Source organism: Lissotriton vulgaris, chromosome 12, assembly GCF_964263255.1.
Source record: "Lissotriton vulgaris chromosome 12, aLisVul1.2, whole genome shotgun sequence".
Lineage (NCBI taxonomy): Eukaryota > Metazoa > Chordata > Amphibia > Caudata > Salamandridae > Lissotriton > Lissotriton vulgaris.
In genome coordinates, this window is record NC_141700.1 from 69,960,898 (window position 1) to 69,987,877 (window position 26,980).

The window sequence follows — 26,980 nt, forward strand, 5'->3', positions numbered from 1 at the left end:
GGGTTTGCTGGCAGAAGCCACTTGAAAGCTCTGTTGCTGTCATGGACTTTCAGTGGCTCGGCCACCTCTACTTAACATTGCTTCTACACCACAGCAAAGTGGCTAGAGTGGCCTTTGTAAAAATTAGGGCAGAGTCTTCCTTGGACTCTTTACGAGTGTGTTCGAAAACCAGTATAATTTTGCCAATGTGTTTCGAAAATGTGCTTTGAAATAGGATTACTAAAATCAGTACCTCAAATGTTAAATAAAAGGTAAGTTTGATCTACACTTATTTAAAACTTTTCTTCGGTGACGTATACCGAAGGTCTGCCTCCAAAGCCTTTCAGGTGATTTGATCCCTTCTACAATTTTGTTTTTATTTAAGGTGTGGCAGGGAAAACAACTCAAGGCATAGTTTTGGACATTGGAGAGCCCTCCCAACTCCTCGAGTTGCTTGGTTGCCTGCATAGTTTTTTTTGCCTGTTGCTCAACGTGTTGTGTCTATTGACAAGTATTACTCAGTGTCCCTTCTCCCTACACAATGACCCAAGGCTGCATCATAATTCGTTTTTGCTTTACTCTTCCTGGCAATAGATCATATTTTAATCGAAATAAAGTGTAATTTTGGATCTCCTCTCCGAAGTAGTATATCGAAGGGTGACCAAATTTTGAGGACCAAAAACCGGGATAGGCTAGAAATAAAAGTAGATGCACATTCAATTTCCTGAGCAAATTATATAAAGTCTAAAACATTAGTCCATGCAGTAGTCTTTTTCAAGTATTCGTCCTTGATCTTTATTCTGTAACTTGTACCTTAGGAAGATTTAAAATTACACTTCAGTTCTTCAACGATACAACCCTATGCTACATAATTCCACTACACAAATACACTCCACCACATAATTCACACCATTCCACTACAATTCCAATACAACCCACATAATTCCACTTATACACCACATACATCCAGTCTATTCCAAGCCAAAACACATGGGTAAATACATTGCGATTTGCAACACCAAAAAATCCAACTCTTGCAAATGTGAGACCTATTGCACTGCAAATGCATGTTTAAATATATTATATGGGGTGGGCAATGCTGGCGATGTCATACCCTTTTTTTTTTACTGTCAACCCTGCTGCACTGCAGCCGTGCTGCTGTACAGCATGGCTCAAAAAAACATTGTTTCACAGATGGAGAAGGGTGTCAGCAAATGGTAGATTCCTGGAACTCCTAAAGTGAAAATGTAAAAAAAAAAAGAGGTAGCGTGGGGACGGATGGAGGACACGGTGGGGAAGAGATAAAACAAGCAAAACATTGGGCGTGAGCAACACGAAGCGCTGGACAGAAGTATACGAGGGATAGAGCCTGAAAGAAAACACATTCACTCTCATGGAGTGCTTTACAAAAAGAAAAGGACAGTTCCCTAAAAGTGTCTAATTGAAGGATACAATCAAAGGGGTCATGCTTCAAGGGAGGAACAAACACAAGAAGAGAAATCCAAGCCATCGAAACTAATGAGGGTGACTATAAAGCTAACCAGTGGTTTGCAATGGGCCGACTATTCGCCTTCCGTAAGTTCACATTAGATCTTTCACAACCGCACAAACTGTGCTGTTTCGTAGATAAGAAATCAAAATGAGTGAGAGCTTATAAGACCCAGCGACAGAACAGACCCAAACCCTATTTCAAAGAAACAGGGTCACTTATAGTTTGGTAGGTGCCCTCCAGGCTGCTAGGTTGGCGAAGGCTTTTGCTTCCAACACCCCCCATCCTACGCTGAGAAATCTTCCAAGGGATCTCATTGCTAAAAGTAGATATACCAGTAGGGTAGATGCCCTTTCACCAAAAATTAATGCAGTGCAGGCCAACATGCTGTTTTGGCTCGCTCTCAATTCTTTTTTGTTTTTCCTTTCCAAGCAGGAGTTTGTGTGTAAATAATAAAAAACACTGGCCCTCTCAAGCAGTGAGTCCTCTCCCTGTGTGGGATCCATGGGTTGTTTCCCCTGCACGGGTCCCCCTTGCCTTGCGTATCAATGGTTTGCGAGCAGAATTACAGTAGCAAACCATTGATTCTTCAGGGTTCGAATCGATATTTGGAAAATGACGGCCAAAACACCCCCCTTTCCAAATAATGATTCGGAAACCATTTCAAAACCCATTTGCCGATTCAGAAAAACTCCAGAATGACTAAATTGATTAAGTAGATTAGAAACATTTTCTTACTGGTCACCAACACTGTGATTTAGCGAATCAGTAAAAAGCTTTAAGTCAGATCCTATGCGATTTGCAGGGCCACATTCTAATACCGATGGATGTGTCATAGTAAAAAGAACCAAAGCACGTACGATATGAACAGTAGGCATGTGCGAATAATTCCTGCTAGCATGAAGACCTTGCAACACAAAGACTATTGATGATAAGACTGATGGGGCGATGATATAGATCCGGCCATTCCATATTGATCCACGCATGTTGAATAATGCCAGCTCGGTAGAACATCCACTGACAGTATAAATGACTTATATACAGATTAATTTTATGAACATTTATCTCATGAAGTTATCTGGAAAACCTGGCAAGGGTCACCTCTTCGTGGACCAGTGTTGAAACTGATAGGTGTCCAGATACGAGGCTCGGTACCTCTTCCATAAGCTGCTTAGAAAGGTCCTTGACGTGCACCCTGTTCCATAGATGAGATCAAGGCATCCAAAGATCTATGAAGGCGGTCATCCGATCGTGAGACAATTAATGCAAGATAATGAGACACAGACAGGACATGTTCAATGATAAGAAAAAATATCAAAGATTGCTCAATGTGCAAAGAAATAATCACACAAGTGCCCACGCAACATGCGGTTTTAGCATTAAGATTACTGAGAAAAGCATAACACATGTATTTTATCACCCTTTTGAAGAGTAAGCTCTTGAGTTCAGATGGTAAGAAGAGCACAAGGAAATGGCCGCCCTTCTGGGAGAAGATTGAAAGTCTACGCTGGCTGAGAAAGAGGCGCAAGGACAACGTGGAGGCTCTGAGGGAGCGAGCATTTGTCGATCTTGCTTCCCATTGCCAAGCTGTGATCTGCTGCAGGGTCACTCCGAAACAGAAGGCCGTTGTTGTGGATTTGGTGAAGAAGCATAAGAAAGCCATCACACTTGCTATTGGCGATGGTGGCAATGACGTCAACATGATCAAAAGTAAGGCATGAGGAGTACCTGTCACACCCCTTTATCTCTGGGACATTAGAGGGTCAGGGAGGGTCGGGGTCAGCTAGGGTGCCTGCTTCAACCCTAATGTACTTGGTTTGTAGGGTTTTAGAGAAGGCCTGAGGGTGTTGGTAAATGTCACCCAACAATCTTCGTTGAATTGAGGCCTACTAGCTCACTGGGAAAGTATATGCTATTGTCAGAAATGTTCTGAATCGGGTGTGTTCATTATCCTCTTTTTGATTTCCAAAGTTGACAGTCCCTATTCTCCACCCCTCCTCTTGCCACAATGTTTGGTACTCTCTATTTTGGCTGTGGATGGGGTGGGTGAATAACAGGCATTGAGGTCAGTATAGCCTTTATTGTGGACCCTTTTAAATGCAAAGATTGAGGCCCCAAAGCGCCTTGGCGTGTGAATTCTTCTCTATCCTTAGAGCACTTTGGCAGATTTCTGATCCACGCCCCGTCCATGAAAACAAAAATAACATAAATGACTTGTGGTGACTACACTGTTGGAGCAAGGGTTGTAGGGAACAATATAGGGGCTGCAGGCTCCACCTTCCTTCCTCTTCTGCTCGCGAGACTTCAAACACATGGCAGCTGAAAAACTGCCTGGTACGTGCTGTGGGTCACGCAGCTAGCCAGCCACTAGAGCTGTGCGTAAATGCAGATATAGCTCATGAGATTTACTGTGGGATTGGAAGAGAACATGTCTGGGGAAACGAGGAAAGATGTATGTAAGCATGTTTTGTGTTTTTTAAAGAAAATTCAGATGACACAATTCAAATTTAGAATTTTGGAATTTCATATTTGAATGATATAAATTCAATATTCTTGTACCTATGTTAAATTGATAGATATTGCTAGATTCCCAAAGAATGTATTATGTGGATAATAAATGCACACATTTTTTTTTCCCTTAAACTTGAAAGTGTGTACTTTATGTAGTGCGTACTCAGCTCACATCTAGGAGAAAAGAAACTGCCAAAAGTCACTTATCCACGCAGTTATGAATACAGGCAATCACGTGTAATTCACCCGTCAACCTGGAAGGTGCAGGAGAAGGTTTTGTGTGTTGTCATTTTTGACGGTGTGGGTTTTCCTCCCTGCTGTAATGTCGATAGCGGGCTTCGGACCTCACCGCAAGAAGCACTCGAGGGAGACAGATAAATGCGTTACTTTTTACCACACTTTTCTGTGCATAGCGACGTAACAACGGAGGCTCCTCAGTGTCTGCCAAGATAAAGTCCGAATATTATACACTTGCTAAGTCAGTAGACTGTAGACAACAATAGTGACGGTCAGGGAGAGATTACGGAGATTATACTGGGGTCATTTGTGCAAAATTTACAAAACGTATTGATTTTGTGTAAATAATGCACGTTAAAGGAAATTCTTTCTGTTATATCTTATTTTTTAAGAAAGTTACTAAAAATGTGGCGACGTGTTCGCACGCAGTGGAAGGCAATTCGCAACTGGTTAACGGGTTTTCTTTTAGTTACTTTTTTCTGTATTTGGTTGTTGGTCAGGGACTAATGAGGTGGAATCTTAGCCCAGAGAATATTACCTAGTACGACCGTTTACGCCTACCCATTCCTGAACTGTAAAAAACCCCTAACTGCCCCTTATCCACCCCGAAACCCTAAAAACCTCATGCTCCCCTTCACACCCACCCATTTCTGAACCCTAAAAACCCTCAATACCCATTACCCCTACCCAGACCTAAAAGGTAAAAAACCCTTATTTGTTAAAGGGCACACTTTTTTATACATATATATTTGTGTATATGTTTATATAGAGACATATACACACACTAGTGTACAGATCAGGCAAGAATGGTATGGTCCAAATCAACATATGTCGGGCCTGTTCGGAACACCAAACCCTCGTGCACCGGCCTTCTCTGAAAAGGACGGCGTCACTAGAAAGGAGACGTTACCCAAATAGTAGTCAATGTCTTTTTCTCTTGCAGCTGCCCACATTGGCGTAGGCATCAGTGGCCAGGAAGGCCTCCAAGCCGTTCTTGCCAGCGACTACGCCCTGGCGCAGTTCTGTTTCCTTCAGCGCCTCCTACTGGTCCACGGCCGGTGGTCCTACTACCGCATCTGCAAGTTCCTACGCTACTATTTCTACAAGACATTTGCCTACATGCTGACCAGTATCTGGCTCTCCTTCTTCAACGCCTTCAGCGCACTGGTAAGTCTTGGGTTTGCGGGTGTCTGTGCTATCTGTGTGAGAAAAGGGCGAGGTCTGGGGAGGGTCTGTGTCTCTGCTGCTACACCAGACTGAGGCTAGATTCAAACTACTCTGTGCAATCAATGCGTTGATGACACTGGGGTGCAAATTGCAAAGTTACTTCAGTATTGGAACTTTCATAGATTCCCATAGCTTGTATCATTCCCCATCGTCGGAATGGGAATCTCAGTAACAAAATAACATAGCAGTAGGTACGCCGTTACAAATCCCTTCTAGGAGTGAATTCTTCATGCATTCCTCTGATACCACACTGCAGATTGCGGATGCGATCTCTTCAGAAGCAACTAGACATGCAGTGGCAGCAAGTTCACGGCTCATTCGACGACAAGGGGGTGATTACTGCGGCAATGAGAAAGGCAACATTGTGGTGGACAAAGGACGAGAACTTATCCCAAGGTCTATCCTTTGTAAGCAATCTAGCTCCTCAAGTGGTCAGATGCCTCGCTGGAGGGCTGGGGTGCGGTGCTTCAGGACTTACATGTAAGCGGGCATTGGTTGCCCCAGCACCGCCTTCTTCACATCAACCTCCTGGAGCTCAAAGCTATCCATCTGGCGTTGCAAGCATTTCTTCCACGATTGCAGGGTTCAGCGGTTCTGGTCCGCACGGGCAACACCACGGCCATGCACTACATAAACAAGGAAGGGGGCACCAGATCTCTTCTGTTGTCGCAGGAGGCCCAAGAAATTTGTGAATGGGCGATCCTACACGGAATATCGCTACAAGCAGAACACCTTCCAGGAGTGCTAAACGAAAAGGCGGACTGGTTTAGCAGGCTTTCGTCAGTTAGCCACGAATGGGAACTAAACCAGACGGTCTTGGAGGAGATTTTCCATCGGTGGGGCAAACCCTCAATAGATCTCTTTGCCACCCTGGTGAACAGAAAATGCCACTTTACGCAAGCAGGTTACACCATCGAGGATCGCTAGGGAATGCGCTTTCGATAGCCTGGTCAAGAGCATATGTGTACGCCTTTCCCCCCATTCGTTTGATTCCCAGACTGCTCAAGAAGATCAAGACGGAACTGTGCAGGATGATCCTAATAGCTCCAGCTTGGCCGAGGCAGTTTTGGTTCACAGAGCTTCACCTCCTTTATTATTATTAAAATTATTAAAAGGCTCTTCTATAGCGCATGGCCACTCGGGAGCATCCCAGCGCTTAAGACTGACCAGACAGAGATGAATTAAAAATGCAGATCTGTATTATCTAGTTTTTGGAAACAGAAGAGTTTTTAACTTTTTCCGGAAGACAAGAAGGTTAGGCTCTTGGCGAAGAGGTGGAGGAAGAGCATTCCACAACCCAGCCGCATTGTGCGAGAACAGACGACCTCCTGTGCGGGCTCTGCTGATCCTAGGAGCTATCAGCAGGTTTTGTTGGTTCGAGCGAAGATTCCTGGTGGGCTTGTATGGTCTGATCATGTCATCTAGAATGGGGGGCCACTCCCATAGAGTGTTTTATGGACCGTGCAGAGTGTCTTAAAATGGATTCGCTCCTTTATGGGGAGCCAGTGCAAGGTGCAGAGTGCGGGCCTGGCTGATGTACGATGGCTAGTGCCCGTGAGTAGCCGTGCTGCGGAATTCTGGACAACCTGAAGTTGCCGGATAACCGACACGGGGGCTCCAAGATAGAGCGCATTTCCATAATCCAGCCTGGATAAAACAAGGGACTGGACTATGGTTTTCTTTGCTGTTTCGGGTAGCTGAGGAAGAATTTTCCGAATTGTTTTCAGCAGTCCGAAGCAGGTGGCCACTGTCTTCCTTGCCTGGGTCTTAAATGACAACTCTGCGTCCAACCAAAACCCGAGACTCTTTATCTCGGTCTTTGGAGTGGGTCCTGGACCCATACAGGAGGGCCAATGTATCATGTTGTTAAATATGGCTCGTTTTCCTAGAAGCATCAGCTCTGTTTTTCCTCCATTCAATTTCAGGTGGGACAAGTCCATCCAGTTTGCTACTGCCTCCAGGCAACGGCAAAGCCTGGAGGGGGGGGATTCCACCTGATTGAGAGAGACAACTAGCTGGGTGTCGTCAGCATAGCTTACCAGTTGGATCCCAAAGGGAGCTACTACTTCCGCCAGGGGCGCCATATAAACATTAAACAGTGTGGGGCTAAGGGAGGAACCCTGTGGCACCCCACACTGTAATGGCATTGATGGGGAGCAGCTATTTTCTGAGAAGACCTTAAAAAATCTGTCGCCAAGAAAGGACTCCAGCCACATGAGTGCCCTGCCTTTGACGCCCAGCTTTCTGAGACGAGACAGGAGGACACGGTGGTTCACCGTGTCGAAGGCGGCACTGAGGTCCTGGAGGATAATGGCCGCGCTGCCACCTGCGTCCAGAATCCTCCTGGAATCCTCTACCACCCTCAACAGTGCCGTCTCCGTTCCCTGTCCTCTCCGGAACCCGGTTTGGGTTGGATGGAGCAGGTTATGGGTCTCCAGAAAGGATGCTAATTGTTTATTTACCCATTTCTCGGCAAGTTTACTAATGCCAGGGAGCAGGGAAATGGGACGATAATTGGAAAAGTCCTGGGGGTCGAGATGAGGCTTTTTTAACAGGGCCCTAACCATGGCCAGTTTCCAGTCTTGGGGTACCCTTCCTGATTCAAGTGAGGTATTAACTAGATGGATGATGTATGTACTGATATTAGGCAGGGCTAGCTTTAGAATATTCATAGGGGCTGGGTCTAGCGGAGACCCGCTTTTTACAGAGTTGAAAAGCGAGGGTAAAAGTTCAGTACTGAGGGGGGAAAAGAAAGAAAGGCAAGGCAGAATGATATCAGTATCATCTGGCAAAGGAAGGATAGGTTCTTGCAAAGATAGAGGAGGGAGGGACAGGAGGATCTTTTGAATTTTTTCAGCAAAAAAATTCGCCAGATTGTTGCAGTGAGCGTCAGCCTCCTCCGTACAGAGTGGTGATGATGACGGGTCGGGGGCTTTTAACAGAGAGTTAGCTATCTTAAACATCTCTCTTGGGGCATTGGCAGAGATCTCTATTTTTTCTGCGTAAAAGATGGATTTGGCCACGTTAAGAGCAGATTTATATTTTTTTAGAGAGAGTCTATATTTGGTTTTTTTCTCTTCCTCAAAATGTTTTCGCCACTGTCTCTCCAACCGTTTACATTCTTGTTTTAGGGACCTTAGCTCAAAAGTAAACCAAGGTTGTTTAGTGGAGCCTTTCTTTTTGGAGATGTTTATTTTTGGAAGCACCTTATCCAATGATGATTCAATCCATTGGTTGAAGTCCACATTAGCCCTGTCAATGTCCTGATTGGCCTGGGGTTCGCTTGTGTTCAGTGCCTCTACCCATTCATTCATTTCTAATTTCGTCCACAGCCTACTCAGAGTTTTACTGGGCAGTTTTGCTGGACCGGGTATGGGCGTATTCCATATGAAGGGAATGACCATATGATCTGTCCAAGGAATAGGGTATGGCTCGGCTGATGTTAAGTCCACAATGTTTGAAAATATGGGGTCTAGAAGGTTCCCTTTAGAGTGGGTGGGATGTGAGACTATCAGATTCAGTTCACATGCCGCAAGATCCTTGGTTAATTCAGTGGCAATAGTATCTGAGGGATTATTGAAATGAAGATTCAGGTCTCCCAGTACTATGAAATTTGAGACCCTGCTAGCGAACTCTATAGTTGATTCGATAATTCCTTCCTGAAATTGTCCAATAGCGCCAGGTGGACGGTAAATTAAAAGTCCAGAAAATGACACTTCTGGGGATACAGTGATGGCAAATTGTGCACTTTCACAGTCCGGGATGGAGCTGTCGATCGTACGACAGATTAAGTGCTCCCTATATACTATGGCTATCCCTCCTCCAACTTTAACTTGTCTGTCCCTGCGTTGGATCAGATATCCCGGAGGAAGGGCCTGGACGATATCTGGGCCAGACGTGGATCCCAACCACGTTTCAGTTAAAAAGAGGATGTCAAGTCCAAGATCTTGAATTAGCAAGGAAATTTCAGTAGCATGTTTAGGTAATGAGCGGCAGTTGACCAAAGCCATTTTCAAGATGCCTTCTGCTTTAATTGTATTACTATCCGCTTCCGTAGTTCTAAACGGGCAGTGTTGACAGGAGGGACGACACGTCGCTAGGTTTATAGAATGAGTGCAAGAGGGCGGCAGGACACTCTTAAGTGCAAGGAGAGTCAGGCGGGAGTAGGTCTGTAAACAGCTAGAAGATCGATCAGAGGTTCTGGTCCCTGAGCCCGACCGAGCGCGAACGGGCGCAAACGGGCTTACCTCTGGCGCACCTCCAGCGCAGGTCCGGCACGTCCGCTGCCCGCGTCCGCTGCGCGGAAGCATGACTGACCGTTTAAGTAGAGCGACTAGAGCGCTCGTCCAATAGCGCCCAACCTAAGATGGCCGCCAACGACAACAACCCGGGACCCGGTGAACTTAGCCTCGAGGACGGCCAAGCCCCACCTGGGAAGCGGGGAAGAATGATGAAGGTGCTAGCATGTCCTAAACAATAATATCGGCCCCTAAGGTGTGCAAAATGTGGCTCGGGGGGGGGGGGGCGGACACAAGGGGAAATTCAATTGAACAATTGCAGTATTATCGTTTTAAAAGTTTTAAAAGCGTTTCAAAAAGAGCGACCGCTCGAGAGCAGCCTTAAGCGTCTGAACAGGTAAGCGTGGTTCACAGAGCTTCACCTCCTTTCTCTGGCCCCTCCACGTCCTTTGCGGGTGATCCCGGATCTTCTCACGATGTCCCAGGGTCAGATCTGGCATCCGGACCCTTGTTCCTTACACCTGTCAGCATGGCTCCTGAGCAGCGAGAGTTCCTAAACGTTTATCTCTTGGACGAAATAAGAGATGTTCTCTCTCAGGCTAGAGCTCCTTCCACTAACAAGACTTACTGTTTGAAATGGAAGCGATTTTGCATCTGGTGCCAGAAGAAAGGTGTTGACCCTTTCTCATCTCAGCCGCATCAGGTTCTTCCTTATCTCCTGTCCTTGGCTAAGGCAGGATTGGCTCATTCGTCCATAAAGGTTCACTTAGCAGCAGTTAATCACTACAGGCGCACTGCATCTGGACCTTCTCTCTGGTCATCCAGAATTGTCAAACAGTTTCTCAAGGGTCTGTTTCGAGTTTTTCCTTTGGTGAGGCCTGCGCCTCCCACATGGCATTTGAACTTGGTTCTCATGCAGCTGATGAAACATCCCTTTGAACCGATTCATCGAGCAGATATGAAATTCCTCTCGTGGAAATTGGCACACCTTCTTGCTCTCACCACTGCAAGACGTATTGGAGAATTGCAAGCTCTCACAATCCAGGAACCATTTCTCCAATTCAAAAGAAGCACAGTAATTCTAAGGACTAATCCGAAGTTCATACCAAAAGTGCCTTCGGACTTTCATTTAAACGAGCCAGTAATTCTTAAGGCTTTCTTTCCGCAACCTTCCACACCGGCGGAAAGGCACTTCATTCGCTGGATGTGCAGCGATGCTTGAAATTTTATCTGGACCGCACTAAAGGATTTCGAAAATCATCTCAATTATTCATCGCATTTAGTGCTACCCACAAAGGCTTACCCCTGTCTAAGCAGGGCATTGTTAGATGGATCTCCAGTGCCATACAGTTCTGTCACTCTGCAGCGGGCAAACTACTACAAGGCAGAGTTAGAGCACACTCGACAAGGTCCATGGCTTCCTCTACGGCTCTCTTTGTGGGAGTTCACATTAAAGACATTTGCAGGGCTGCAACTTGGATCAGCATGCACACCTTCACGAGGCATTACTGCCTGGAAACCTCGGCACAAGAAGACACGGCTGTAGGCCAGGCAGTCCTGAGGAACCTCTTCCATTGATTGGTGAGCTTTCTTTTCTTCCCTCCTTCCTTTTCTTACTGTTACATGCACATTTTGCTTTGTGTTCTTTATGTGATTGTACTGTTGATTCATGTTAAAAAAAAATTTTAAAGTGGTAATGGAGGAAGAGATGATAAAGAGGGAGCAAAATTGTCTCTCTGACTGCTAGCTACTCTGATACAAGCTATGGGAATCTATGAAAGTTCCAATACTGGAGTAAGAAAACAAGTTACTTACCTGTAACTTTGGTTCTTTCATAGATAGTAACTTTCATAGATTCCCATGTGCCCACCCTCCTCTCTTGGGAAAGCTCAGCCCTCAGCAAGTTTGGTTATACTGTTACACAACGGCTACGAAAATCTGAGGCTCTGAGGTTCTCTCAGAAGGTTCTATGGGGTGAGGCTAATCTGATTGGCTGTTGCTTTGCTTTGGTCTCTTTAGCAAAAAGAGGTGGATATGCCACAAAAGGGTATGAGGCCTAGGCCTTTTTCTTTCTCTTTTGTACCTACTGCTATGTTATTTTGTTACCGTGACTCCCATTCCGACGACGGGGAATGATACAAGCTATGGGAATCTATGAAAGTTACCAATACTGGAGAACCAAAGTTACAGGTAAGTAACTTGTTTTCTTTTGCTGCTTCACTTACACCTAAGTAGGACTCGGAATGCATACATATTCATTTCTATTTCCTATTCAACTACATGTTAACATGTATATATTTTCTCAACTATGCAGTTGGGCAGCTTTCTAAGCTTGCTGCCCGGCAGCATAAGAACTGTGTATGTAAACACAATAAATTAAAAGCAAGCCAAATCTACTCCTCAAATGATTCACAAAATAGTTTTCACGCTTTGCACTAGAGCACATGAAAAAAAGAACCTTTTGCACTTTGGCTAGTTCACAAAATAAATTTGGAAATCTTCAGAATGCACTGTGTTTGCAAATACTGCCAGGGTGGGACTGGAAAGCTAATGTAACTCTGGTAAATCTGTTCCTACTCGCCCACCTTGCAATGAACAGCAATGCCTAGCTCAGCATGGGGAATCCCACCAAGAAAATATGGGAATATTCAAAATTGAATCCAAACGGTGCGTGTAGAGCAGCGTGATTTAAATATATTGACCTAATAGCTTAGCCATATGTTTTAAAAGGCAATTCAAGAGGGACCTACTCAAGAGTTCCATACTTGAGAATCTGCCCAGACCAGCGCAGACTGTTGGTCGAGCCTTATGATGCCAGGGCCTCTGATGCTCAAGAGCGCAACATTTCTGTTGGGAGAGGAAACAACCTGACCCCATGCTTGGATCAGACGTAAAGGCTGCTATTATTGGGGGTCAGGTTAGACTGACAACACGCACATCCTTTGCCTATGCCTTAAACTCTACCTTCCCTAAACAGCACACTAACAAATAAGGCCTAACCCTTCCCACCATACTCTAAACAATCTCCCACCCCTACAAATCTCCACCCCACTCATTCGAAATAATATAACTTTTAGCTAACAATTGACCAACCTTAGATCTCTTTGTTACTCTGATCTTTTCACCTTTGCCGGCATTCGTTTCTCTTTGTTACCCATCCTGCCTGCCCCACGATCAGTCTTACCTTCCTTCCATTACCAGCCCCCCAATTCTTGTTCCATGAGGCATTATTCCCCCAAAAGTGATCAGTTTGCATGAAGATCCCTACCACCTCCATTAATTTTTCCAAATAAATCCTGTTGCCCTGTAGGGACAAGTGAACATTGTTATGGCAGAACAGCACCCGGCATTCGACTACGATACCCACGTGGCTTACAACTCCTATCTTCCACTTATTACAGTACCCCAAAGTCTCCCTAGTTATCTCCTTCTTTAACCTGTTGAAAATCACTCCTTTATCCTTCAACACGTAACCCCACTATCTCCCAGGGGCTGATCCCAGAGCAGCCAGCACCAAAGTAAATGACTGCAAGAATCCTATGCTGTGCCTCCTTTGCTTCCAGCTCTGTGGCCATGCGTTTGCACAGCGACGACCTCTCCAGTACAAACCAGGCCCTCCACTGCCTGCCGGACTGCCCAGTACATCGAGTTGTCCAGAAGCTACAACGTCCTTCCATTGTACTACTCCAAAAAAAGTAACCACATTTCCATGTCCTTCCTCCCTGTGTCTATAATCCATATCCTGTGTTGGGTCAGGGTTGACCCTTTCATAATGAGTGGCAGAGACCTTGCCTGGAGCAATTACTCTACAGGCAGCATTCAAATGTGCTAACACCAATCAACTGCACCACTCCATCCTCAATTGGGTGCTCAGGCCCTCTGTCTTTTCATGGGATGACAGAACCCCCTGTCTCCTGTCAACTCTGCCCTGCCCACAAAAAAACAAGCATTTACAATGCAAAAGGTCTCGCATTTACGAGAGTTTAAGCTATTGTCATTTACAATGGCGATAGCTCAAACTCTTATAAATGCAAGACCTATTGTCTTGGGCTGCTTGAAAATGAAAGCGGGCATGGCGAGGAAAGCACGTCATGCCTGCAGTAGGAGAAACTCATTAAAGAAAATAGTGCTTACAGACTAAATAAAACATGCTGTGTCGCAACAGAAATAAAAAGGGCCAGTCACCATGGGAGGTTACACAAGCAGACAAGGCGGTACCTAGAAGAGACTATCAAAGCCTAATAATAAATTGGAAGCCAGTGTTTACAAAGAACAAGGACACAAGCCAATGAAAAATATGGGCGGAGAGTTGGCAGGGCTTCAAAGCCATACTCCAATACTACATGGCTCGCGGAGCAGCACATGCGCTGCCCAGGCACGACCTAAAAATTATCGCTGTAGTGCAGACCTTGTCTGGCCTCACCCATGTCTTACAACTAACTGGACTAATGTACACAAGCTACTGAGCACCCCATCGACATGGCCTCATGCACGAGGGACTGGCCCGCAAGCTGAAGGCCCAACAGATGAAAGTCTCACATCATGTACCGTCAGCAGATAAAACATAGAGTTTATGTCTGCCTTCCTCCTTTCCGTTCCTGTGCCGCATTCTTCGAGCATCGTTATTGCTAAATAAACATGTGAATATTTCACTACACAGTCATTTTGATCTCTGAAGAAGTCACTTATTGCGCTCCCCTCCAGGCACTAGAAATGTTGTATCAGACAGAACTAACCAGCATCCTTCTTAGGCACCATACCTAAGGGGGATAGAAGCAGATCTGGCATAGGAATTGTATTGAAATGGCCCGCTGGCAAGCCTCCAACACTTCAATCATCGGTTTATCACTTACCCCTCCAGACTGCACTGCGCAAGATTTGAGGTTCTGAGCTCATCGCCCCACCCACGGGCCCGAATAAGGTATACAAAATCCCTGAGAATAAAAAGGTCACTCAGTAACGTCACCATTCTCTTCTTCGGGCACTGCTGCTCTCATCTTCTCCACCCTAAATGTCCTAGTTGCCCTTCCCCAGCACCTCTTGATTGTCATCTCTGCCCCTACCAATGCCCCTCACCATCTGCCCTGCCCCACACAGAAGCACTGGGTGTTTGTTTTCACATCTGGAACACTCATGTTGGAACCTGCATGGGTGGGCAGCAATAGCATCCCTCTTTGTTAAAGCTCCAGAATGCCTCCATCTGCCTCAGCCTATTTGCTTTTCCAAGGAAAGGAAAGGGCAAGCACGGTAGTGGCAACCCGCTCGCATGTGTATACCCAGCATGGCCTTTTTGGACCATATACTGTAGCCATCTCAAAGCCTTTGTTATCAGGGGTGATTGGCGCTCTTCTGTTAGTAGTTCGGGTAGTTGCCCTTCTGTTTTTAAGGCCTGTTTTTCAGGCTATTGGACCAAAGTGTTCGTGCTCTGAGTCTGAAAACAATGCAGCTGTTCGTCCTTTGTTGTCTCCGTGACTTTCTGCTACCACTGGGATGCAGGCACCAGTGGTGGCACTTTATTTCATTTCCAAGAAATATCGGCATCACATCCCCTTTGGTCTCCAATGACATCACAGGATTGAGCTCTTATTCCACCCTTAGCCTTTTATCAACCTCCAGTTTGTTTTTGAATAACTTAAGGAAGGCAAGGAAAATACATCTAGAAGTATCAAGGGGCGCGCCCAGGTAAGAGCTGTGCTACCCTTCACAGCTCCTATTGATGTGCATGGAAATGAAATGAAATGAATGAAACTTATATAGCGCACGACTTACCCTGGGGCATCTCAGCGCTTGCTTAGGGAACCCGTCCTGGTATTCCCCTGTGAGATACCCTGGCAGGGTATCCACAAGGTGAAAGCCAGGCATCCCACCGCGAGGGGCCGTTGTGGAGATTAAGCAAGCTATTGCCCAGAGTCGCAGAGTGTGAACCCGTGAGTCGAGAAGCCACCGGAGCGAGAATTAACAAGTCCGTGGAATTTTTGAGCCCAGGACCCGCCGAGGCGGGGAATTGAACCCTGGTCCCGGGCCGAACTCAAGCTCCAGGTCTGCTGCCTCTAACCCCTGAGCCACACTTCTCCACTGGCAGGGCTGGAGCCAGCATGCTAGGGGCAGCGCCCTTCACCCACTCAAAAGGAGAAGGCTAAGGAAGGACAGAGAAGAACGGGAGGCAGCACGTGGAATAGTGGGGACAGTAGTGAGTGGAGGAGAGGGTGGAAAGGATGGGAATGAGGGGAAAGAGAAGAACAGCGGAGGGAAGGGGATGGGAGTGGATTGGAGGGTACAAGCGGCGGCGATAGCAGGCAGGGCAAGGGAGGCAGGTCACGGGGTCTCATGTAGCTACAGTGATAAATGGAGAACATGCCCAGGAGTCCACATGCTGCTAACTCAACTCATGGATCAAACCCAGATCTTTTGACTGGGTGTGAGTGTTTGATTGGTTCAGATGCTCCGTCCTTCACCTCCCCCTTTTGTACCGCTAACTCAACTCATAGGCAACTCTGGATGGTTTCAACTTACATTCACCTGTGTTTAGGCAATGAGTGTTTGTTTTTTCAATGTAACGGAATCAAGTAATTATGACCACACTAAACAAATAATAAATGTATACATGATGCTGCTGTGCCTCTCTTGCCTCTAAGTCATGGTTCTTTGTTTTCTCCTCCAGCTTATTTTTGACTTCTGGTTCCTGATTCTCCAGCCCATGGTCTACACAGTCTACCCAGCTCTCTGCATGGGGGTACTCGACCAGGTATGGCTGACAAATGTGCATACAACACAAGGAACTGCTGAATCTAAGCACTGACAAGGACAGGGTGCATGCCTTCCTTCTGAATCAGAAGCACCTCGTGGTTGCTGCCTCCTAACCAGCATAATGTCATGGAGGTCCTAACTCCTCTTGTGCCTAAATAGAAGCGCATGGGGCGGGGAGGCATGGGGGCAGAGCAGTGAGAGTGAGCGAGAAAGAGGAAGGCGGGGGAAGGTGGGAGCAGGCGAGTGTGAGGTCGAGGGATGGATGGATGAAAAGATAGATAGATAGATAGATAGATAGATAGATAGATAGATAGATAGATAGATAAATAGATAGATAGATAGATAGATAGCTAGATAGATAGATAGAGAGATAGATAGACCGATAGATAGATAAACTTAAACTTCACCCCAATTATCATAAAAACAAAACACGTTAAAGAGGTGAGTAACTATTTTATCGACTGCAACATACACCAATTAATTCAACTCCCTTCGCACTTTGCTGCCTTCTATTGGACCTATTATTTGCGTTCAAATAACAGATTCTCACTATTCAGTATTGCTCAGTTGTTTAGTCTAACAGCATGTCCTATTAAAATGTAAACCCTCCTCCCAGATTAAACCCTCCCGTACCTTGCCTCCTAAAACAGGGGGGTTTGAATAGAAGCTGCTCTTTAAGCATCCTTTAAAAGATCAGTGGATGGGCCCCTTCTGCTGCAGCCCAGCGGATAAACCAGCACTGAAAGTGGCCCTCACACTGGTCTGCTCTCTCAGGAGAAGAGCGTCTAGCTAAACATTTCAGACTGCGCACGGATCTTGGAGCCCAGTTCTTCACGGTTCCGGTTTGTCAGAGGTAAGGGCGACCCCTTCTAGCAGCCACAATGCTGCCGACACTTTAGAGCGCCTACGCAGATAGTGTCTTGCAGAAGGAACTGAGGAAAAAACCCAAAGGCAAAAAACCTCCAAAAATGTTAGTGTGGCTCCGCAGCACAACACTTCCTGACATCAGGCTGAGACCTGTGCAGGTTCTCTTCTTTCCTGAGCAACCGCACACAAAAAATATCTGTTGGGATCTTCAACTCCAAAAGTAATCCTGTGAACTACGAGGTGCCACAGGGGTCTTCCCTATACTATTACCTGTTTAATATCTATGTCGAGTCACTGGCCCCCTTTGTTCGTTTGTTCGGTTGTCATTTCTACACCTATACTGATGACGTTCAACTGCTCATTAGGCTGACCGGTCCTTCGCATGCTGCTTCAGAGATCCACGAGTGCCTTTGTAACATTTCAAGATAAATAAACAACAATTGGCTCAAATTTGACCCAGACAAGATGTAGATTTTTGTAGTAGGCAGATGTCGTCTCCTCTGGGACGAGGATGGAATGGGAAGAGTGAAACAGGAAGATATAGATGAAAGCGAGAACATGACAGAGAGGGGGGCCTGGAGACATGAGTGGAGAAAGAGAGATGTAGTGGATGCTAACAACTCCTGGGGCTTACCATTAAGGAAGGAGATGTGCCCCTTGGAGTCGTACCAGGAAGTGATGGACACAGAGAGGGTTCTGTGAAAGACTTTTCAGGGGCAATGCTTAAGGAATGATGGTGATTAAACGTGAGGTTTTCAAGGGATTCCTACCCTGACTCATAAGAGTGTGGAAGTGGGGTCCTCCTGGTTGTGCTGTGTGAGCCTCCAGTTGGGTTAGCGATCGGGAACAGACCAGGGCTTCCAAGGGTACCTGCAAGAAAATGAGGCAAAATGATAGGCCCTCTCACAGTACCCCAAATTGGTAGACATGGGCAAAATCTATGTCAAATTTTAAATAAAATCACTGCCTATGTACATGGCACCCATTTACATTAATAGTCAGTAAAAAATACTCAATTTGGATGTCCTAAAAGTCTATCCTGGATCTGTTCCCGCATGGACCCAAGTTAGACCACCCTGACCCATCCCAAGCAACACGCAATATAGCCCGAAGGGGAATACCTGTAAGTAAATAAACAAGATTCCTTGTATTGGCTTGAAATTGTCGGACTAGCTATTAAAACAAGCACTGGCGTTGCCAATAGGACTCGCAGTAGGAAAGTTTGAGCTATTGGTCTTGTAAATGACAATTTTTTTTATTTATGTGTTGGTTTTGAAAATAGCTAAATTAATCGCTTTGTCATTTACAATGCCAATAGTTATAACTTCTGCAAATGTGACACCTATAGTATTTGTAATGCAACATGTTTTATTTACGTGACTTAGATGTATTGATATTACAAATTACAATGGCTTTTAATTGTTTTAAATAATTAATACTTAAATAAAAGTGATTTTAATTTATAATGGAAATAGCTTAAACTTTTGTAAATAACTTTTGTGAAGCATTTGCAGGGTGAATCAGTCCGGAGGAATGAGTTGCAGTTACTGCACCCCCGACGTTTAAAGCTCCTCAGTTACATTAAAACATGAAACTAGTTGCAAAAGTTAAAAAACATGTCCTTCTAGTCATAGGAAGCGTACAACTTCTGTATATTCAAGGGATATTAGTTATGAAACTAGTTGCAAAACATAAAAACCTAATTTGAAAGTTAAAGGCTACGATGGGGGTTGGGAGTGGAAACACTCAAAAGTGAGTCTACATTTTAGAGCGGGTTCAAGAAATAAGGATGGTTGGGGCAGATTGTGTAGGTTGTGTGGCACGAATATAAACCGAGACAAGATAACACAAAATTATGTCTATGTATATGAAGGCGCTATTACGTGGCGGTCACGTTATTTTGAAGGAGTGTATGATCCACCAATGCTCATGCCTACAAAATGACACTTTTTTAAATTTACGGAACTGGAAACGTAAATATTTTTTTTTTTTTAACCTGCTGATAGCAGAGAAAGACGGAGGGTCGGTGTGGGCAAAAGCAATGCTGAAGGCGCAGGTTGGGAGAAGTAACGCAGAGGGCCAGGGTTTGTGGCGGATGTCACATGGAGGGAGCAGGTAGGAGTGCAGGAGGAACACCAGAGGGCGGGGGCGAAGAGGAGAGAACACCAGAGGGCGGGTGCGAAGAGGAGAGCAGTGAGGTGTGGGTGAGGTGAAGTAACAGAGGGCGTGGGTAGGTAGGGGAAGGAATGGGTGAAAGAGCAGTGTAGAGCGGGTGGGGGAGAAGGACGCTGGCGACAGAGCAACATGGAAAGTAGGTTGGGAGAGAAGCAATGCTGAAGGCGCAGGTTGGGAGAAGTAACGCAGAGGGCCAGGGTTTGTGGCGGTAGTCACATGGAGGGAGCAGGTAGGAGTGCATGAGGAACACCAGAGGGCGGGGGCGAAGAGGAGAGCAGTGAGGTGTGGGTGAGGTGAAGTAACAGAGGGCGTGGGTAGGTAGGAGAAGCAATGGGTGAAAGAGCCGTGTAGAGCGGGTGGGGGAGAAGGACGCTGGCGGGTGGGGGAGAAGGATGCTGGCGACAGAGCAACATGGAAAGTAGTTTGGGAGAGAGGGGCACATGAGCGACGGCTGAAAAGCAAACAACACTCTTATGAATATAAAAAAAATCTACGAGGTATAGAATAGCGGCAATGAAAGTGCACAGAAAAGTGGGTATTAAATGGGAGTAACTGCAACAACAAAAAAACAAGGAAATGACGAGCAACGTGATGAGAAAGGTAGGGGGAAAACAAGAAAACGATGGGAAGCGAAAAATAGAAACGAAACAAGCTAAAACCGGGAAAGCAAGAAAAAAAAGCAGAGGGAACAAGGGAAGCCGGATGGGGGCGGGAGAGCCTGGTGGGGGGGCGGGTAGGGGAAGCAATGGGTGAAAGAGCAGTGTAGAGCTACACAAGAAAAAAAGCTGATGTGAAATAACAACATATAATTTTAAAAATTAAGGGCCCGTTGTAGGTCGGTCGGTGACGGCCGAAAATCGGTATTTTCGGCCGTTACCGACCGGTATTCAAGGATTGGCATGTAGGGGGACAATTTTACAGAATCGGTAAATTTACCGAATCGGTAAATTTACCGATTCTGTAAAATACCGAATCGGTATTTTTACCAATTCGGTAAATCTCAGATGTAGGTGGGACTCTTCTGAGTCCCAAAGGCCCTACAAAATCGGTATTTTACCAGACAATCCTATTGTGTGGTAAAATACCGAATTCAGGTGTGCATGCACATGTGTGCATGCACACCTAGCCATGTGACAGACAGACATGCCCTTAGGGCTTGTCTGTGTGCCACATGGCGCACATGCCTATTTGTGGGGTGCCAGAGGGTGTCATAGTGACACCCCCTGCACCCTTGCAAAATTCGGTATTTACTGATTCTGTAAATACAGAATCGGTATTTCCCATTGATTCCTATGGGCTTCAAAGCCCATAGGAACCAATGGGAAATACCGATTCTGTATTTACAGAATCGGTAACTACCGATTGTTACAGAATCGGTATTTCCACATCTGGAAATACCTACATATCCACTCTTTAGATTTACCGATTTTTTATTTCCGAATTGGTAAAGATCGGTAATTAAAAATCGGTAAATCTAATTTACCTACATCTGGCCCCTAAATTCTCAGAGACGGGGAAGGAGCGGCCAGGCAAGGCGCAAACAACACAGATGCAATAGCACCTACTAGCACTGAGAGGGGACATTGGAGGAAGAACGGATGAAGAGAATGGAGGAGAGGACAGGAGAGTAGCGAAGGGTGAGATAGCAAAGAGGGAAAAGTGTGGAAAAGAAGAGAACTGATAGAGGCGAGAGTAGGAAAGAAAATAACAGAAGGGTGAGGTAGTGGTGAATTAAGGAGGGGTAAGAATAGAATGACTGAGTGAAAGGAGAAGGGCGGAGTAGGGGGGACAGATGGTGAATGAAAGAGAGCGAGGGATGGGGTGGGGCGAGACATAATAAAGTAGGGAGAGTACGAGAGGCAGAAAGTGAAGGCACGGGACGGCGTGAGGATGGCTGTGCCAGACAGTGAAGTGAAAAGGAGACACATGGAATGGCGGCGAATGGGAGGGGAGAGGAGACAGTAAATGGCAAAGGAAAGACGAATCGGGGACTGTGAGGAGTGGTGGGGGAAAACCAGGAGGGAGACGGAGACACATGGAATGGCGGCGAATGGGAGGGGAGAGGAGACAGTAAATGGCAAAGGAAAGACGAATCGGGGACTGTGAGGAGTGGTGGGGGAAAACCACGAGGGAGACGCACGCACGGAGACAAAGTGAAACAACACGTACCTGATAATGCAGAGCGGCCGGGAAAGTGAAAGTACGGCCGGCCTGCGGCCGGCCATGAATAATTAGGAGACAAAGTAAAACAACACGTACCTGATAATGCAGAGCGGCCGGGAAACTGAAAGTACGGCCGGCCTGCGGCCGGCCATGAATAATTAGGGGAGGAGAAGCCGCACAGCGCACGCTGGGAGAAGCCCTTTGATGTGCTGTGCATCCGTGAATGCGGGTGCTTGTTTGGTCACGTGATTCACGTGAACTTAATGAAAACCGCAGCGCAAGAAGCCCTTGGTTTGACGAGGATTTCAAGCACTTGAATTCTCGCTCTGCTCAATGCGCTTGCGCGCATTGATAGGTCGCGAGACCTAAAAAACCACTTAAATACATGACTAGATCTGTCAAATATGGAGAGTTATGTATTCCAATAGCGAAAAATCTGCTCAGAGGCAAGCAACACTCATTTCTACGTCCGTCATTGGGTCCAGCTCTCTTCTTACTTTGCCTCTTTGAGCTGGCTCCCCTTTCCTATTGGTTATACATTTAAGGGCCTCTCTCTGGTCCACGAGCCTTCCACCGAACTAGTTTTCGATATCTTTAATTGAAATTAAAATTCTTCTAATATTCTGTGTCTTGCTCTCTAAGGCCTTCTTCCCAGTTCCTTCTTGCGATTCCCGAAGTACGTTGTTCTCGCCTAGTTAGACATTCCTCTTCTTTGTGGTGGACAAACATTGCAATGACATCCCCTGTACTTGTGCATGATCGACAATCATCTTGGTTTCCAAAAAGCACTGAAAAAACATGTTTTTTCTCTCTGGCTTTTCAGTCATAACTCATCTAGAATTGAGTGGCAGTGTACATAACATAACATGACAATGGATTGCATGACCAAGTCACCATGTTGGAGGTCTTATAGATACACTTCATTGGGAGTTGCAAATGTGGTGAACACAGAGGTTGCGAGTTAGGCAGTTCAGGTTGTGAATTGAATACATTTGACAACTGCTGACTGGGTCAAAGAAGTCAGGGAGAAGTGTGGCTCAGGGGTTAGAGGCGGCAGACCCGGAAGCTGACATCGGCCCTGGACCAGGGTTCAATTCCCTGCCTCGGCGGGTCTTGGACTAAAAATTCCACGGACTCGATAATTCTCGCTCCGGTGCCTTCTCGACTCACGGGTTCACACTCTGCGACTCTGGGCAATAGCTTGCTTAATCTCCACAATGGCCCCTCGCGGCGGGATGCCTGGCTTTCACCTTGTGGATACCCTGCCGGGGTTATCTCACAGGGGAATACCAGGACGGGTTCCCTAAGCAAGCGCCGGGAAACCCACTGCGGGTAGTTGTGCACTATATAAGCTCAAATACATTTACACATATGATGTGATATGATGTGATATGATGTATATTTGTAGAGCGCAAACTAATGCCCGGAGACGTCTAGGTGCTACACAAACTGAGCAAAAAGAACCAGCGGGAGATGGGATCGAGCCAAGCTGTAGTTACTGAATAAAGAGCCAGGTTAGGAGAGCTTTCCTAAACCGCAGCAAATCTAAGGCTTATCTAAGGTGAGAGGGCAGCAAGTCCACAGTTTGGAAGTGGCAGCAACAAAGCTCCTGCCACCCCACTTCTCGAGCCGGTACTTGGGGACCTCAACTAGGTTGGCAGAAGAGAATAGAAGCTCTCATAGGGAGGGTACCAGGAGAACCTATGTTTAAAGTACTTGGGACCAACCCCATGCAGGGCTCTAAAGGAAATACATAGGGCTTTAAAATTGATCCTTGATTGCGTAGGTAGCCGATGAAGATGAACAAGCGATGGTCTGGGGGACTGCCACCAGGGAATTTTCAACAGCAATTGGGCAGCCGCATTTTGCAGAACCTGGAATCTGGCCAGTAGCCCCTTCTACGGGCCAGCGAAGAGGCTGTTGCAGTAGTCCAGCCTGGACAAGCTAAGGGCGGAGACGACTGTTTTCTGGAGGGTCTCCGGAATACATAGGCAAAATTTCTTGTAAATTTTTAGGATGTGAAAGATGGAAGAGGCGATTGCATTAATGTGTTAACTCAAGGGTGGGATGGGCAGATTACCCAGACCAGGGGCCTACCAGCTGGGTGTCCAGAAGAAACTTTTGGATCTGAAAAGCAAAACCTTGGTCTTACCCGAGTTATGCCTCAGGCAGTTTTGGAGCATTCATTTGCTAATCTGTTGCATGCACTGGTGAAACCTGGAAGCTACGTTCTGGGAGCTGCTTGATACAGAGAGAATAATCTGGGTGTCGTCAGCGTATGACACTATGGCAAACCCAAAAGATTTATTTTGTTGTGTCAGAGGGGTGACGTACAGGGTAAAAAGAGAGGGCCTAAGGAAGGAGCCCTGAGACACACCACACGGGAGCTGAAAAGGAGCAGAGACTGAGTTACCAATGTCCACTACTTGCTCTCGGTCTGTTAAAAAAGATTTGAGAAGAGATAAGGCAGAGCCAGTTATGCCTAGATCCTGGAGATGGCTGATCAACTGACCGTAATCGACGATGTTGAATGCCGCTGAGAGGTCCATCAGGATCAATGCAGAATTCCTGCCTGGGTCCACTGTGCTTCTGATTTCCTCAGTTGCATTCATGAGTGCCAGCTCGGTGCTATGCTCTGACCTAAAGCCCTACTGGGAATCATTGAGCTGATGATTATTGTTGATAAAAGAGGTGAGTTCATGATTGATAATTTTTTCAATAATCTTAGCAGGTAGCGGCAAACGGGCGATGGGCCGATAACTGTCAGGGTCAGAGGTGTCTAAGTTTGCTTTTTTATGAGGGGTAAGATACACACTTTTTTCCAAAGATTGGGGCAGACCCCTGTCTGTAAAATAAGATTGAAGATCTCAGTTAGGTGGGAACCTATGATTTCGAAAGACCGATAGTGTTAGTAGGGCAAGAGTCAGTGGAGGAGCCAGACTTAGTAGTCCTGAGGATTTTGACCACCTGCTCCATGGAAGTGGGAGAGGAGTGATTAAGATGGGCGGTTTGGCTGATGAGTGAATCAGAAGAGTGAACTTGACACTTACCGTTGAGGTTACTAGGTGGTGTAGAGTGAGCTCCAGTTTTCTCACTAACTGAGAAGGCGTTGTAAATATCATGCATTTTCTGTTGGAAAAAACATTGCTAGAGAGTTACAGAAAGTTTGATCAATCACTGCGTTCTTTCCTCTGGGGGTTTAGAGAGTTTTTGTAAGGTGGCAAAAAGGTCTTTTGGTCAGTTACTTGCATTATTTAATTTATCAGTAAAATAAGCCGATTTGACTGAAAATGTTTTTTCTTTGTATTTAGCAATCATCTTTCTTCTCCCCCTTATCATAATCACGCCTCCAGTGGCATTCTTGCCTACGGCATAGCGTTTTTTTCAAAACAAAGGTATACAGTTTACTATGGCTCTGAGGCCTTTCTCTCCCGCACCATCCCTCTTCAAGAGGAGCTAAAGCATTAATTGCAGACTTAATCCAGGCATGGGTTATTCGCTATTGGGGGCCTGCTGTTAGAAAGAAGATCATGTAAATCATTAGCCTCAATCGAATGCCATAGCCGACGCTTATAGCTGTGCACAGGCAAGTTCCTTGCATCATAGACCATGGGAAGGTTCAGATACAAAAAGGATGGTGGAATGTTCGGACCTCGCAAGCTGAACTAAACCGGTAGGTGAGAGATAGGGGTTGTCTGTGAATATCCCATCTAGTAGATGCCCACCCGAATGGGAAATCCCCATGACTACTTGTTCCAGACCAAGAATGGACATTAGTTCCAGCAGATTATGAGTGTCGCTGTCACCCTGAATCTCCAGATGGCTGGACTCTTGTGCACCAATGAGCAAGAACATAAGGCTAAATTCCGAAGGTCTGATGCAGATTCATTAAAGTGACAAAAGGTCCAGTTTTGAGAGCCACATCCAAGTTCTGAGACGCCCACATAAAAGAGTGGCAGCCACAATCAGAAGCTTTTTGAGGGTTCAGAGGACAATCTGCCTCACTTGGAGCATTACAGTTGTTCAAATGAATGCAAATGGGGATATTCACTTGGGCTGAACCAAACTGACCATCACACTAAATTTCCACCAGACCATCTCACCACTTATGAAGTAAACTCTGTGATAGTAATCAATAAATATGACTCAGTAAAAATGCCACAAAGGTCACATTTTATGTGTTTTAAGTGTAGGAAAGTAGGATCTTTCTGGCACAGTGTATTTTGATTGTAGTTCACTGGGATCCTGCTAACCAGGACCCCAGTGACTGTGCTCTCTCCTCTTAACTCCTTGGTACGTTCTTTGTACACCCCACAATGGGCATACAGGGGTACCATTGTACGTCCCTCGTATATGGTACTGAGGTACCCATGGCATTGGTACACTAGGGGTCTCCCATGGGCTGCAGATTGTATTATGCCACCCATGGGAGCCCATGCAAACTGTGTCTGCAGAACTGCCATTGCAGTCTGCGTGACAGGGTGCATGTAACCTTCACTTAAGATCTAAGGTTTCCCTTATATCCCGGTCACTACACTTCAAACCTATAAGTCACCCCTAAGGTAGGCCCTTTAGTCCAAGGGAAGGATATATGGTTCTAAGTGTGTGGATACCCCTGCATGAGCAGAGATACCCCTACAAACCCCAGACTCCATTCTCTGGGATTGTAAGTGTGGGGCAGCCATTTTAAGTTATGTACTGGACACTGGCATGTCGAGATGTCCAGCCACATAATGGCTACCCAAAACCTAGTCATGTTGGGTATCAAATATGTTGGAATCAGCAACTACACCCATTCCAGCATTAGTTCCATGATACCATGTATTGGGGGGCTCCTTAGAGGACCCCCCCTATACCCACATGTGTAGCCTTACAGGCTCTGCCTGCCAGCCCGCCCTGCTGCCAGCCTCAGACACTGTTCTACCCCCCCCCCCCGCTGATGAGCCTAACTCACGTAGGAGAACCTGAACATAGGATTTGTGGCAAAGGAGAGGTGTGACTACCTCTCCTTTAGAATTAAGTAGAGATTGGGCGCTTCCGAGGGCCACCAGACTGTATTGAAGGCGACATTTGGTGCCCCCTTTGTATAAACCACTTTTGCCCAGTCTAGGTGCCCTTGGCTCCCACTCTGGCACAAAATCACACAAAGGACGTAAGAGTGTCCACCCCCCTGACCAGCTCCTCCAAAAGGAGGTGCCCCAGAGCTCCTCCAGGTGGCCACTTGATTCTGCCATTTGAATCTTGCCCCTTGGGAACATCTGACTGGCTGAGCCAGCTGAGTAGCGTCCCTGACCCTCTCTGATATGTTGATCACCACTGAAGAGACCCTCCCATTTTTAGGTTTACT

The 26,980-nt window shown here is 46.2% G+C and overlaps 1 protein-coding gene across 1 annotated transcript in view; it reads left to right on the forward strand.

The window, feature by feature from the left end:
• Positions 1 to 26,980, forward strand: part of LOC147673324 (phospholipid-transporting ATPase IK-like) — a 460,742-nt gene that overhangs the window by 379,653 nt on the left and 54,109 nt on the right. Inside the window, exons 22-24 of the mRNA XM_086947163.1 lie at positions 2,899 to 3,178; positions 5,160 to 5,383; positions 16,343 to 16,426. Coding sequence (XP_086803289.1) covers positions 2,899 to 3,178; positions 5,160 to 5,383; positions 16,343 to 16,426 — 588 coding nt within the window. The remainder of the gene's footprint in view (positions 1 to 2,898; positions 3,179 to 5,159; positions 5,384 to 16,342; positions 16,427 to 26,980) is intronic.